We start from the raw sequence: 14,945 nt of genomic DNA, 5'->3' as shown, positions 1-14,945 counted from the left end.
ACAGCCCTGACTCGGGGGGCTGTCCGGTAACACCTCTGGGCGTCCGTGAGCGGTGCCTCTAACAGTGTCACCGGGTGCCTCTAACCGTCACCGCCGTAGCCCGCCTGGGTTTCGGATGCAGTTCTGCTCAGAAGCTGGCACCTGAACCAGCACAGCGACCAGCGCTTGGTGTGAAATGCACATTCGGGGGCCCCGCCCTGAATGAGAAAGTTGCAATGCCACCTGACACAGACTCAGGCGCCCAGAGCTAAGCACGGCCCCGGGCGTGTCGGTCCCCTGGCCCTCTCGGCAGGCTTCTGTCATCGCCCTGCAGCTGGAGGAGAGCTCCTCCCACAGGTCCCCAAGCCCGATCATTCTCGTCCCCGCCACGGACAGACTGGCCCGGAGCCTTAGCTCGGCGGGCACAGGGCTGGTGGTGCCGGTGAGCAGTGCAGCCCTCCCGGGGCGGCCCGTCCAGCGCCCGCCCCCAGCGGCCGCTACCCCCGGACTCGGACCGGAGCGGGACGTGCCGTCGCCCGGACAGTTTGGTCAGGTGACGGGGGCGGAGCCTACTCAGCCGGCGCCTCGGATCCCGGGGGCGAGCAGGCGGGACGCAGCGGCGGGGACATGCCGGCCCTGGCCCTGCCCGGGGTGGGGGTGCGGGTAGGGGTGGGGGTGGGGGTGCGGGTAGGGGTAGGGCTCGCGCTCCCGCTGCTGCTGCTGCTGCCCGCGCCCGGTCCCGCCCGCGGCGCCCCGCGCTTCGACCCCACCTGGGAGTCCCTGGACGCCCGCCCGCTGCCCGCTTGGTTCGACCAGGCCAAGTTCGGCATCTTCATCCACTGGGGCGTGTTCTCCGTGCCCAGTTTCGGGAGCGAATGGTTCTGGTGAGTGTGCCTCCCTCCGTGTCTCCCCGGGCCCTCTTTCTGTCCCCGGCCTCCAGCCGCCACCCGGCCACCGCTTGCGGTTTCGCCTCCCAGTGGGTTATCCGCCTTTAGAATTTCCGGGTGTGAAATGTCTGATTTATTGTGTAAGCTTTCGGCCTGGGTAAGCATTGACTTTTCCTCCGTGTGACTGCGGTTATTGCCAGGCACTTAAGGTGGCTCTGACTTCTCAGCTCCTGGATGGTTGCACTTGCCAACTTGTATTTATCACGCTACAGTGTAACCATCCAACGAGGAAACTAGCAGAAATTAATGGACTTGTGTAGGGGCACAGGATGAGCACTGAGGCTTGCACCTTAACTGCCGCTGGAGAGGGCGTTGTCCCCTCTGCCGCCGGCGCATTTTCAGCCGTTTTGCCATGAAGTGTGGTGACAACATAAATGCATGGTATGGGAAACATCTGTTCATTTGGGCATTCACTGGCTCTTCAGTGTTAAAATGTTACCATGTGTGCCTCTAGGAATTTTTAAAAAAACGTTCTAGAATGTAGTTTAATAAAAATAACACCTTACTATATGAAGAGTATTGCCCTTTAGATAGATTTTACCTTGAGGTCTGTATAAAAATGTGCATGTAATCTCTTACAACTTTGAAGTGTTTCACATACCTTTCCTGATTAAATACTTTAAGGTGTTAAATTCTTCAAGATAAATGCTATCTATAGAGTATATATATGCAAATTGACCCAACTGCGGTAGAAAGACTGGTCGCTATGACCTGCACTGACCACCAGGGGGGAGCCGCTCAATACAGGAGCTGCCCCCTGGTAGTGCGCTCCCACAGGGGGAGGGCAGCTCAGCCAGAAGCCTTGAGCCAGACTCACTGCTTGAGAGCCTGGCGGCTCGGGAGCACACTGCCCACCAGAAGGCAGCTCCTGAATAAGCATCTGCCCCCCTGGTGGGCAATGCATGTCATAGCAACCGGTTGTTCTGCTGTTTGGTCAATTTACATATTAGGCTTTTATTATATAGGATAATACATTAAGTTATCATTTTGTTCAACTATGAAGATTAGGTAAATTATACATTTGGTGCTAGAAGAGGATTTGATGTTCGTTAATGGAGACCCATGCTCTGCCACAGACAACTAGTTTTGAGTAATTTTATTCTTTGCAGTGGTAAACTTTGTATTTTCTTCCAGTGAACACAAGACTTTTTGTTGTGACCGAGAACAATAAAAATACTTCTCAAACAAAACAAGATAGAGTATATTTCTGATGGTCTGTAAGTGCATTAACCCTGTAGACCTGTGGTCACCAACCACTGGTGGTCCATGAGGTCCAAAAGGTTGTTGACTGCTGCTGTAGACGATTCTTTAATTATCATGATTTCCCTTTGTGTCTTTTCTAAACCTCTACTCCCCTTCCCAGTTTGACTCGTGGGCAGTCAACAGTGCCGATGAGTATATCTGGCTGTCCTTATAGGCAATGCAAAACCAAGTATAAATGATGGACTGTTCAAGTGCCTCTTTTCATGTCCATTTGGATGACATTTGAGAAGTGGCTCTAGACAATATAGAGAATGTAGGTTCAAATTAGACTGTACTAGGAGGAAATAGGAGAAATCCCTTATCCTTGTTCAGCTTTCTGAGTGTCCCAGTTTTTTCTTCTGTAGTTCAGTTTAAAAGGTACAAATGTGTCGTGGATCAATTAGGATACTTTCACTTCAAGGTATAGAAAAATAAAATGTGCAATAGTAGGGGCTTGTTATCATACATAAGGAGAATTCGAAGTAGTTGGCTCATTGATGAAATCAAAGACATAGACACTTTCTGTTATCATCAGCCTCTTGTTCCTTCGTGGTCTCATGATGGTAGCCGGCCATAACTTGACATAACCTTGTCCAAAGGCAGGAAGGCCAGTTTTTCTTATTGTTCATTTCCCAGAATCTTCCAAGTTGGCATCCCCTTACATTCCATTGACCAGAATGGGTCACATGTCCATGTCCAAACTGCAGTGGAAGCTGGAAAAATATGTATCTGACTGGTGGTGGTGGAGAAAGTAGAAGATGGGTCAGAGATGGGGCTGGAGACTGTTTCATAAGGAAAGTTACTGCTACATCTGTCTAAAATGTAAAATGATGTTTTTGATGCAGTTTTCCTCATGAAGCCTTGCTTAGGAAGTTTAGGCCCCATTGCTCAGAATAAATGCAGATAACAGGGAATCCTTGAAGGCTGAGTCAATAGATTAAAATAGCAGCATCTTCTTGATTTTACTGTTGCCTCTCCCCCATTTGTTCTCTGCTAGTGAAGGTAGTAGATCCATGTTGTGTTTTAGGCACTGAGTTTTCCCTTTGAAGCTTTCCTCACTTACGTTACAAAGATATCATACCTCATGTTGCTATTGAAAAGTGGGGATTAATAGCAAATGCGTGGCTGGGTTGTCTAGAATGTTCTAGTTTATGAGTTGAGCAGACTTCACAGAGGGATAGATGGAAAACGAGGGGGATTGTGGTTTACATAAACTTTCTTTAAGGAAATGCCAAACTAGTGGGGAAGTGAAAAAGTGAATCTGGGTAATATTTGAGGGAGGGAGAATTAGTAAAGGGAGCTGGCCTGGTCATTTCAAATGTTTCATATGCTGTTTCTGTTCGTCCCTTTAGGTGGTATTGGCAAAAGGAAAAAATACAAACATTTGTAGACTTTATGAAAAATAACTACCCTCCTGATTTCAAATATGAAGATTTTGGACCACTATTTACCGCAAAGTTTTATGATGCGAACCAGTGGGCAGATATTTTTCAGGCTTCTGGTGCCAAATATGTTGTCTTAACTTCCAAACATCATGAGGGTAAGTAACTGCAACATTTGCAAACATGGACGATGGTTATGAAGTGTAAAGTAGTTCATTTGGAAGCAGAAACTAAAGCAAGGTCATCTACATGAAACCAGAGTGTTCTCTTGGGATCAACCATAAGTGGCTACTGACATTTGCTTATAACTTAAGGGACCACATGTTCCACCAATTAAGAGGCATTAGGCAGGCAGAAAGATCATACCCTCCACATAACAGAGGAGGGAGGAGATCACATTTTTGTTATAGGCATATATTTAGCAATATTTCTAAAATTTGATTTAAAGCTATTTGAAATGGGATGTGGGTTGCAGGTCAAAGTTTATAATTGGAATTCTGCTCTTTTCCTTTCATTTCACCTCTGTAATGCATTCTGGGAAGGCATCATGGGGTAAGGCCGCTGTAGTCTTGTGCCATTACTGACACACACGGCTGTGCTTTTGGCCAACTCTTACATGACCAAATGGTGGACAGTTTGCTAGTGATGAAAGTGACACAGATAACCTGAAAGAAAAAGGATTATGGAACTGTAATGGTGCCCAGAAATATCAGAAATGGAAGAATATCTCAAAGGAAACACAGTGGTGTATTAGTCAGGGTTTTCCAGAGAAACAGAACCAATAGGAAGTATAAGAGATATAAAGAGATTTATTACAAGAAATTGACTCACACAATTATGGAGGCTGAGTGGTCTAGACACAGGAGCTGATGGTGTAGTTCCAGTCTGAGCCTGAAGGCCTGAAAACCAGGAGAGTTTATGATGTAGGTTCTATTTCAAGCCTGGGTCCAAAGGTGGAGAAGTCCAATATCTCAGCTCAAAGACAAGCAGAGAGAAAGAATTCTTTCTAACTCAGCTGTTTATTCTATTCAGGCCTTCAGCAGATTGGATGAGGCCCACAACATTGGGGAGGGCAATCTGCTTTACTCAGTTTATCTATTCAGATGTTAATTTCATGCAGAAATACCCTCATAGACATACCAAGAATAATGTTTAACCAAATATCTGGGTACCCTATGGCCTACTAGTCAAATTGATACATAAAGTTAATCATCACTGTGGTCCTACATTAATAGGATCATTGCCACCCATTATCATTCAGCATTCAAGTATTTATAAGATCAAAGAAGCATCAATAAATTGTTATTGTTCCAACTTAATGTTAATTCACTTGGCAATTTCCTCTGCAAGATCATCTTTGCCTTGGTATAAGAAATCTTGCCCTATTGCCTCTTTCAGGGGTGGGGAGGGGCATAGGAGGGAAGAACCAAAACCACAAATCTGGAATTATCTTAGAATATTTTCCTCTTTACCTGAATTCTAGTGGCTTAATGATTTTCCTATAGACGTTTCTCCTATTGGATGAATATGTATGATGTGTATTTGTTTGTGAATGTGTTGATTTCCTTGCTGTTAGAACTTCTCTGAGCTGTAAGGACAAGGTATTACACAGTGAGCTTATTCAACCAACAGACAAAGCCACTCTTAGTCATACTGTGAGGACAGACGATGAAGCTCACATGTATAAACTTTCTAGGACCCATGCTGTCAGGTGTTTTCATTGCTCATGGAACAGATCCTGCTGGGCTTGTTAGGCAGGAAGACCACTGTGTGAGCGTACAGTGGTGACACTGAGCTGGAGACCCATGTGGTTTCAGCACTGCTTGACCTTAGGGCCTGACAAGTTGAAATATTTTGAATCAGGGTTTAAAATATCCACACTGCACCTTTGAGACAGCATGGAAGGACCTATGTGGTTGGTAGATAATTCACTTTTAGGTAATTTAAGAAGCAACATCTTAGCTTACAACTTTAGAGTAGATGAGATTACAAATGGTGGGTCAAGTATTTTAAAGTACAGACTAGAGTCTTACTCACCCCCACTCCATCCCCTCGTGAAAAGATTTATTGCTACACAAGGATCACCAGCGTTCTAAGAATCACACCATACTAAAGTAACCCTAAAAGCGGGGAATCTACTTTAATCTTAGCTGTGACCTCCTAATGTTGCTTGCTGATTTCGTGTTAGACCGAGTGCTTGCAGCTGGTGAGGACTATAACATGGAACAGGGCAGACATGATGCCATTCCTCAAGGAGCTTATATTCTATGAGGGAAAACACAGAAGACAGATTAGACTCTACAGATCTTGTCAGTACCCTGGGAGTTACTTTTATTTATTTTTTAAGTATGTTTTTATTGATTTCAGAGAGGAAGGGAGAAGGGAAGGGATAGAGATAGAAACATCAATGATGAGAGAGAATTAATGATTGGCTGCCTCTTGCATGCCCCATACTGGGGATTGAGCCGCAACCCGAGCATGTGCCTTTGACCAGGAATCGAACTGTGACCTCCTGCTTCATAGGTCAAAGCTCAACCCCTGAGCCACGCCGGCCAGGTGAGAGTTACTTTTAAAAACTTCGATTTACCTTGTTTAAATTCTCATTTGTTGCTCATATAAAAGCAGAATATATATCATGAAAAAAAAATTGCCATAACAGTTGTTTGTAGAAGCAGTTATTTATATACCATGGGTATGATTAGATATGTTTTTGCATTTGCATAGGTAGAGATTTACCTAAAATAAAATGGACCTACTTACACAGGTTGTTAACCTAATTGTGCAGGCTTCACCTTGTGGGGTTCAGAGCACTCGTGGAACTGGAATGCTGTAGATGAGGGGCCCGCGAGGGACGTCGTCAAGGAACTGGAGGTAGCCATTAGGAACAGGACTGACCTGCGTTTTGGACTCTACTATTCCCTTTTTGAGTGGTTTCATCCGCTCTTCCTTGATGATGAATCCAGCTCCTTCCAGAAGCGACAGTTTCCAGTTTCTAAGATGCAGCCCGAGCTCTACGAGTTGGTGAACAAGTACCGGCCGGAGGTCCTGTGGGCAGATGGCGATGGAGGGGCACCCGATTGCTACTGGAACAGCACAGGTTTCTTAGCTTGGCTGTACAATGAAAGGCGTGTATGCTGTTAGACTGCTGTAGCTACCTTAAATGTTCCTAATACATGCATAACATTTCATTCCCTTGCTTCCTGAAATACTTCCTTTCAGGCTCATGTATGATATGGGGGAGGAAATCTATAAATAATTCTTATTAGATATATCAATATTTACTCAAAATAATCAAGAATTACAAATCAAGAGTCACAAATCGGGAGTCAAATACAATTCAGAAGTCCGATTTTGAAGTCAGACCAAAAATCACAGAATGCAAAATTTTGAAGACATTAATTTTGTGGGTCCCCTTTTTCATCTCCTGTCTTGGGACAACTCTATTTACCCATGACTGTTTCTGCTTATGTGCTCTTTAGTCCCTCTAATTGCTTCTTCTGTTCATCCTCTTACTCTTTGATAACCAGTCAATGTCCCCCTTGTCTGTCTCCTTTTTTCCTTCATCATTCTCACCTCTTCCTGTTCTTTCCCATTGCTTTCTAGCGTGTTCCAGCCTGTCCCATTGACACAGGGAGTTCTGACTGAGCTCTGCTATTTAGGCTTAAACTAGATGGAACAAATTTATATTTGTAACTCGAAGGTACCTGGTACTGTGTTATGAAGTCAGGGAGTGTTCTGCTGTGTTCCCTGGGCCCACGAAGGGCGGACATACAAATACTCTGGATAGGCCTTGATATTTAGAACAGCAGGTACCCCTTCCAATGGGAAAGACTGGGAGCCATCTACTTCAATTTGTGAATCAAAACGGGGGTCCCCTCTCAGTAGAGAGGTGCTGGAGGTACCACCTCTTATGAGAAACAATATTGTAGGGTATTTCATACCACAGAGAATTTCATGATTGCAAGTCGACTTACCTGAAATGTTTGAGTATTAGGCACAGTTGTATGAGAGAGAGATGAGATGATTCAGGCAATGGTGAGAAGAATGTCTTTAGTGTGGATTCAGTTTTGGGTATCATTCACAATATTGGGGGCAAGCTTCAAAAAATAGCGTAATACTCTTATTCGTGCTGTATGTGCTGGGCACTGGACTAGGTGTGTTATATAAATTTTTCTATTCTAATGAGAGCTGAAGAAATTGTTCAGTCAGAGGAATTAGGTACCTTGCTATAGGATAGGAAGCTTAGTAAGTGAGAGGGACAGGACTGTAGGCAGTCCAGGTCCATTTGACTTCAAAACCATGGGCTTTTTATTATATTACACATTTATTAGTGCATTTTTAGGAGTAAATTTCAGTCAGACCACTTTTCAGTGACATTTCCTCTTGTGTTGAAAAATTTTACTTTTTGTCTTTAAAAAGTGTATTTTTCATTCCAGCCCAGTTCGGGACACAGTAGTCACCAATGACCGCTGGGGAGCTGGTAGCATCTGTAAGCATGGTGGCTACTATACCTGCAGTGACCGGTATAACCCAGGACATCTTCTGCCACATAAGTGGGAAAACTGCATGACAATAGACAAGTTTTCCTGGGGCTATAGGAGGAATGCAGGAATCCGTGACTACCTTACAATTGAAGAATTGGTGAAGGTACAGTGAAATGTCTAGTAACAATTATGGTAATATTCTTAATAGTGTGGGTGTGTGAGAATCATTTTTTGTTTGTATAGCTCAGTGGCTTATAAATACAGGGCCCTGTTCTGCCTTCCATGCTTGTTCTCCTAGATAGTGACCAAATATTCATGTATAAACCCATACGTACAACATATTAATGCATTTGTGATGGAATTGCTTTATCTCTCTAAAAACTATATGTATTCTTATTTATTTATTTATTTTAGCAACTTGTAGAAACAGTTTCATGTGGAGGAAATATGTTGATGAATATTGGGCCCACTAAGGATGGCACCATTTCTCCAATTTTTGAGGAGCGATTAAGGCAAATGGGGACCTGGCTAAAAGTCAATGGAGAAGCCATTTATGAAACCAACACTTGGAGATCCCAGAATGACACTGTCACCCCAGATGTGTGGTAAGTTATTCTTGTTATCAGTGCTATCTGATAAAAGAAGGCACTTAAAATTTCTCAGAGATATAAAGAGAAAAATAGGATAGAAGAGGAAATTGGATGAATGCCTTTCTATACAAAACACTTTCCAAACTTTATTTTCTATGAAGAGAAGGAAGGGGAAGCATGTTTTTGAACACTTACTGTTTAGCAAATTGAGCTCAAATCAAATCTAGATGCCTCCTAATAGTTGACAAATTTTAGTGAAAAGTAGTCAACTCTTATAAAAATTATAAGCCACTTAGAAAATTGAAAAACCTTGAGTGGTTAATCCAAAAGAGAGACTTCTGTTTAGTCAGTTAAGTAAATTCTAACATTTGCAGATGTCGTATCACATCAAATTAGCAAGCAAGAAGTGCCAAAGGGCATGAAAAAATATTAAAAATCAGCTCCAATTAACAACACTAGTTGATTAAAATAATTGCAACTTGTTTATAGTATCCAAGTAAATCTAAACCTTAAGTTTCTTTAAAATGAATTATCTTAACTTGATAATTTTTCTTTCTGCTGTATTTTTCTTTAAAAGCCTTGCCTCAGGCCCCTATCTGAGTTTTGGAAGGTTCTGTGGGCCAATGAGAACCTGAATCAGACTCTGCATATGTGATGGTTTCTAATGTGAGGTTTTATATATATGCTAGAAGCCTGTTGCATGAAGATTCATGCAATAGTCCTTCCTTCCTCTGGCTGCCAGCACCCAGGACCCAGTGAGGTTTGGCTTCTCCGCTGCAGCCTCTTCAGTCTTTAGTCTTCAGTCTTCACTCTGGCTGGAGCCTTCAGTCTTCGCTCCGTGCCTGCATATGCAAATTAACTGCCATATTTGTTGGGTTAATTTGCATAGTTGCTCTGATTGGCTGGTGGGCATAGCAGAGTGACACCAATTTGCATGTTTCTCTTTTATTAGTGTAGATAAGAGTAGTATGAGTGGAGCTCTAAAAATTCACCTTGTGTTGCTACCAAAGTGAGTATAGCTGATCAAGTATAATTCAAAAGATTAGACTAACTGTTCTTTGATTTCACTTGATTGTGACTTAAAAAAATTGTTAGCCCATTGAAGAAAATAAACTAAGGCAATGCAGACAGAAGCAACCTGTTGTAGAATTTTAGAACTTTGGGTCTGTGAGAAGCCATAATGAGAACTCAGTACTGAGCCTTCATTTCACAGAGCCCAGCTTAAATCTGGTTGTGGAATTTTTTTCTGTACTTATATTTGACTATGAGAGTGTCTGATCTGGGACTTCACAATCATTAAGAGTTATTCCATCAAGTTTCCTTTATTATAATATGTAAAGATAAGCCTGGCCAGTGTGGCTCGGTGTTTGAGTGGCAAACCATGAACCAGGAGGTCATGGTTCGATTGCCGGTCAGGGCACATGCCTGGGTTGCAGGCTCAATCCCCAATAGGGGGTATGCAGGAGGCAGCTGATCAATGATTCTCTCTCATCATTGATGTTTCCATCTCTCTCCCTCTCCCTTCCTCTCTCTAAAATCAATAAAAACATATCTTTAAAAAAATAAATAACGATAAAAAGTCAAGGCATTCGACAAGGCCTCTAAAGCCCATGTCTGGCTCCTACCAATGTCACCTACCTGAGGTGGCCCTGCTCTCCCCTCCTCACTGTGAGAGCTCTTTCCCTCTTGGTAAATATTTACCTAATGGAAGTATCTCTATAAATAACTCAGACCTGACCTATAAATAATGAGAAATATTACTATGCTTTCCTCCCCTTTTAACCAGGTACACATCAAAAGCTAAAGAAAACTTGGTCTATGCCATGTTTCTCAAATGGCCCACATCAGGACAGTTGTTTCTTGGCCAACCCAAAGCTACTCTGGGGTCAACAGAGGTAAGAGGGAATTTTATCTTTATTGTTCCTTTAAATTGTTGACTAGAATATCCTGATAAAAACATAACTTTTAACTTTAAGGAGATCCTTATATGTGTTCTTCTTATTTACCCATAAGAGTAATTTTAAAATGAGCTTCATTAATGGCAATATTTGGCCAGAACCTTTGAAAAATTTTTTTCATTTCCCAGAAAACTAAACTTATAAAGCAGATAAGTCATCTCCATTCACATCAATGTAAAATATTCTTCCGCACAGTTGTTTTATGTTGTTCGAGTTCACTGTATGCATCCGAAATGATTCTTCATAAAACTGGAATTTGTATTCTTTCCCTGACATCCCACCCAGAACACATTAGAATAAAAGGAGGAAGTCTTAGCCCTACTATGTTAAGTTCATAAAATACTTTGGAGAAAGTTAAAGGTTAATCTAATAGTTATAACCACTAAGTCTGGTATTGAATTCATTTTGATATATTTTATAGCTTATTTTAAATAAATCAACAATTTTCTTGGAGGTGAATTGTCCACATGCTTCTCCTTGCATCGTATTTTCATATTTCATTTCTAACGCTTATGGTTGATCAGGCCAAAAAGAAGATGGAGTTGAAATCTAATGTTTAATTATAGCTTGTGAACTACTAAATAAAAGTAAAAAATGAATCTTCTGTCTACAATGCTTTTAAGGAATATCAACCACCCCTTCTCAATAAAGTGGGCGAGTCACAGATATACCTGGAGACATTTGTGTGTGTGTGTTTTAATTTCAGGTTAAGCTACTGGGACATGGACAGCCACTTAAATGGATCTCTTTGGAGAAAAATGGCATTATGGTGGAACTGCCACATCTCACCTTTCATCAGATGCCTTGTAAATGGGGCTGGGCTCTAGCACTAACTAACGTGATCTAATGTGCAGCGGAGTGGTTCATGCTGCAGTTACATCTAAGACTAGAAAATATCAGGTTTCTATAATTATAGCACATGGAGAAAGCAAATGTAAAATGGGTCAAGAAAAGTCAAGTACTTATTTAGGCAATACAGTCCTTTTCCCCTCTTACTCCTTAAATTACCCATGTAACTGTTGTAACTCTCCAGTGACCTTGTGTTCAGAACAGGCCTCGCCAAGATGCGCCACTTTGGAATGTATTCTTTTGAGCTGAAGGCAATTGAGACTCTGAGGCTCATGAGAAACTTTTATCTCTCCCTTAAGGAATTTAAATTTGGGGCCTTGCCCATAATAAGAGTTATCACCAGAGATACATTTTTGGTGTTTGTTTTTTTTTTAAATATATTTCTCACCATTTTAATGTTTCAAGTAAACTGACAGATCTACAAAGTAAACAAAGAATATCTTAAAAATCTTTGATAGGATATTTAATTTTGTTAGAATTAATATAGAAATTAATATTAAAAACAAAGGAGAAAATCCACATAATTCCGAGAATAGTGTTGTTACAAGCCTTCTTGGGTCAGTTAACAATCTTTACCATCTCCACTTAATTCTGCAATCACAAACCTTGCACATGTTCTCCCACTTAAGACATTTTTGACAAAGAAATGTCAGTCGTCGCTGTACACATCGTGGAAAGAAATAACTTCTTATGACCTTTCTATGATAGGTCAGGACAAACTTCAAAGTACTGAGCATCTGATTTTCTCTTCATCCTGCAAAGACCTCCCTCCCTCTGAAGCCTCCATGGGCCTTTCCTTACTCCTCAACCTTAGCTCAGAATGTCATAAATGCCTCATTTTAACTTCCTGTCTCTGAACCTCTCATATGTGTGGAGTTCTCATATGCACGCATGTGATTAAATTTGATTATCTTCTCTTATCTGTTTCATGTTGATTTGATTAAACCAGCTGGAAGAACCTAGAAGGGTGGAGGAAATTTTCTCTCTCCCCCATATTTGCTGTTAAAGTCTCTTCATAGTGAATTTAATTTCATGTGCAATTCAGAGTTGGAAATTTTTGTTTTAGAGTAGCTAGCAGTTGGTGGTGTTAAGGACTGAATTGTGTCTGCTTCCTAATGTTGAAGCCTTAATCACCAGTGCGACTATATTTGGAGGTGCAGCATTTAAGGAGATAATTAAGGTTAAATAAAATCAGGGGTGGGGGCCCTAATCCAATATGACTTGTGTCCTTATAAAAGGAAGAGCCACCAGGGATGCACAAGCAGAGAGGAAAGACCATGTAAGGATACAGTGAGAAGGCGGGCCCTCTGCAGGCCAAGGTGAGGCCTCAAGGGAAACCAAACCGGATGACACCTAGAATTGTCCGCCTTCAGAACTGTGAGAATATAAATTGTTGTTGTTTAAGCTGCCCAGTGGGTGGCATTTTGTTATGGCCATCCTAGAAGACTAATACTACTGGAAGGTATATAATACATTTGGCCCAATATATACATCCAATGCTTATAGTAATTGTATTTTTATTTTAAAAATTGTTTTTTTTCCTTGTGGTAATAAAACTAATAAATGTTCACTGTAGATATTTTAAAACACAGAAATGCTCAAAGGTAAAGTCACTGTTCAGATCACTACTATTAACACTTTAGTACATACTCTTCCAGGAATCAAACCTGTGACCATTCAGGCACAGGATGACATTCCAACTGACTGAGCCACACCAGCCAGGGCTATTTATTTTTTTATGATCCCTGCTTTAGTGACTTTTTGGATTAACCAAACAACTAAGGGTCCCAGACAAGAGGGTTCCTACTGTACTGAGAGAAGACAAGTTTGTAATGTCTAAGGTCAATTAACTTCAAATATATGTGGTTTTTACCTTGTCATCTCTTCAATTGCCATAACTACAGATGCAGATGATGGTAGGTGATAATTTTCAGCTGGTCACTTTATCTTTAGAAGGCCACATCTGTTCAGCCTCAAATTTTCTTTGGACGAAATCCTGGGTTAATACTGCTGGAAGAGACACCCTATTATACACACATTGACTAGTTTCCCAAAATGCAGTTGTTGTATCTCCCTATTAGAAATAACATCATATTCTGTCACATTTTGAAAAGAAGCATTTGCCCTCCTCCCACATTTAAATCTTTTTCTTTTCTTTTTTTTTTTTTTTTTTTTTAACATTTTAGACATAGACTCTCTAGCTGTGGCATCAGGCCTAGCCTGGACTTAGAAGACTTCGTAATTCATTTTCTGCCTTCCACTATTGAGCTACATTTATGTTGGAGGAACATAAAATGATGTTACTGAAAATATTCTTATATTATTGAAAATACTAGTACTAGTATATCTAATATACTGATACATGATTTATTTCTGTCCTAATTTCCTACATAAATATAGCACTATAGATTTACTAAAGAAAATGAATTATTTATTTTCAGAAGGAAATGCTACTTTTTTCTAAACAAATTAAAAGACATCAATTATATTACCAGTTAAAGTGAAATTTGAAAACTAGTGTCTCCCCAACATAACAGCAAAAATGCTATGGATATTGTACCAACCCTGCATCCCTGGAATAAATCCCAATTGATCATGGTGTATGATCTTTTCAACGTATTGCTGGATCCAGTTTGCTAATATTTTGTTGATGACTTCAGCATCTATGTTCATCAGGGATGTTGGCCTATAATTTTCTTTCTTTGTAGTCATCATCTGGTTTTGGTAAAATTCACCTGTGAAGCCACCTGGTCCAGGGCTTTAGTTTGTAGGGAGGTTTGTTTTTTTTTGTTTTCATATAATTTTATTGATTTCAGAGAGGAAAGGTGAGGGAGAGATAGAAACATCAATGATTAGAGAGAATCATTGATCAGTTGTCTCCTGCATGCCCCCTACTAGAGATTGAGCCTGAAGTCTGGGCATGTGCCCTGATGAAGAATGTAACTGTGACCTCCTGGTTCATTGATCGACGCTTAACCACTGAGCCACACTGGCTGGGCTCAATACAATTTTTTTTTTTTTAAATGGGCAAGGACTTGTATAGATATTACGCCAAAGATGATTTACATATGGCCAACAAGAATATGAAGATCACTAATCACTGAAATGCAAATCAGAATCACGAGATGTCACCTCACACCCATTAGAATGGCTACTGTCAAAAAACAAAACAAAACAACTAGTATTAGCAAGGATGTAAAGAAACTAGAACCCATGTGCACTGTTGGATTGTAAAATGGTGTAACCACTATGAAAATCAGTATGGAAGGTCCTCTAAAACTTAATAACAGAACTACTACATGATCCAGAAATCCCACTTCTGGGTAAATATCCAAAATAATTGAGAGTAGGGTCTTCAAGAGATATTTGCACATTCATGCTTATAGGAGCATCATTCATAATAGCCAAGAGGCGGAAGCAACCCAAATGTCCATCAACAGATGAATGGATAAACAAAATATAGTTTGCTATGGAACAAATAAATTAATGGCTATAAAGTATTAACAAAACCATA

General features: G+C 41.0%; 1 protein-coding gene across 1 annotated transcript; it reads left to right on the top strand.

The window, feature by feature from the left end:
- Positions 1-315: 315 nt before the first annotated feature.
- On the top strand, positions 316-12,351 carry FUCA2 (alpha-L-fucosidase 2). The gene is made up of 7 exons (XM_036316069.1): positions 316-863; positions 3,521-3,708; positions 6,336-6,675; positions 7,987-8,197; positions 8,449-8,639; positions 10,411-10,519; positions 11,289-12,351. Exons 1-7 carry the CDS (start codon positions 607-609, stop codon positions 11,427-11,429), a joined length of 1,437 nt encoding a protein of 478 aa, XP_036171962.1. The 5' UTR covers positions 316-606; the 3' UTR covers positions 11,430-12,351.
- The last annotated feature ends 2,594 nt before the right edge of the window (positions 12,352-14,945 follow it).

The sequence above is a fragment of the Myotis myotis genome, unplaced genomic scaffold (genome assembly GCF_014108235.1).
Source record: "Myotis myotis isolate mMyoMyo1 unplaced genomic scaffold, mMyoMyo1.p scaffold_m19_p_7, whole genome shotgun sequence".
Classification (NCBI taxonomy): Eukaryota; Metazoa; Chordata; class Mammalia; order Chiroptera; family Vespertilionidae; genus Myotis; species Myotis myotis.
Note: the sequence above shows the minus strand (reverse complement) of the source record. Positions and strands in the feature narration are given on the sequence as shown.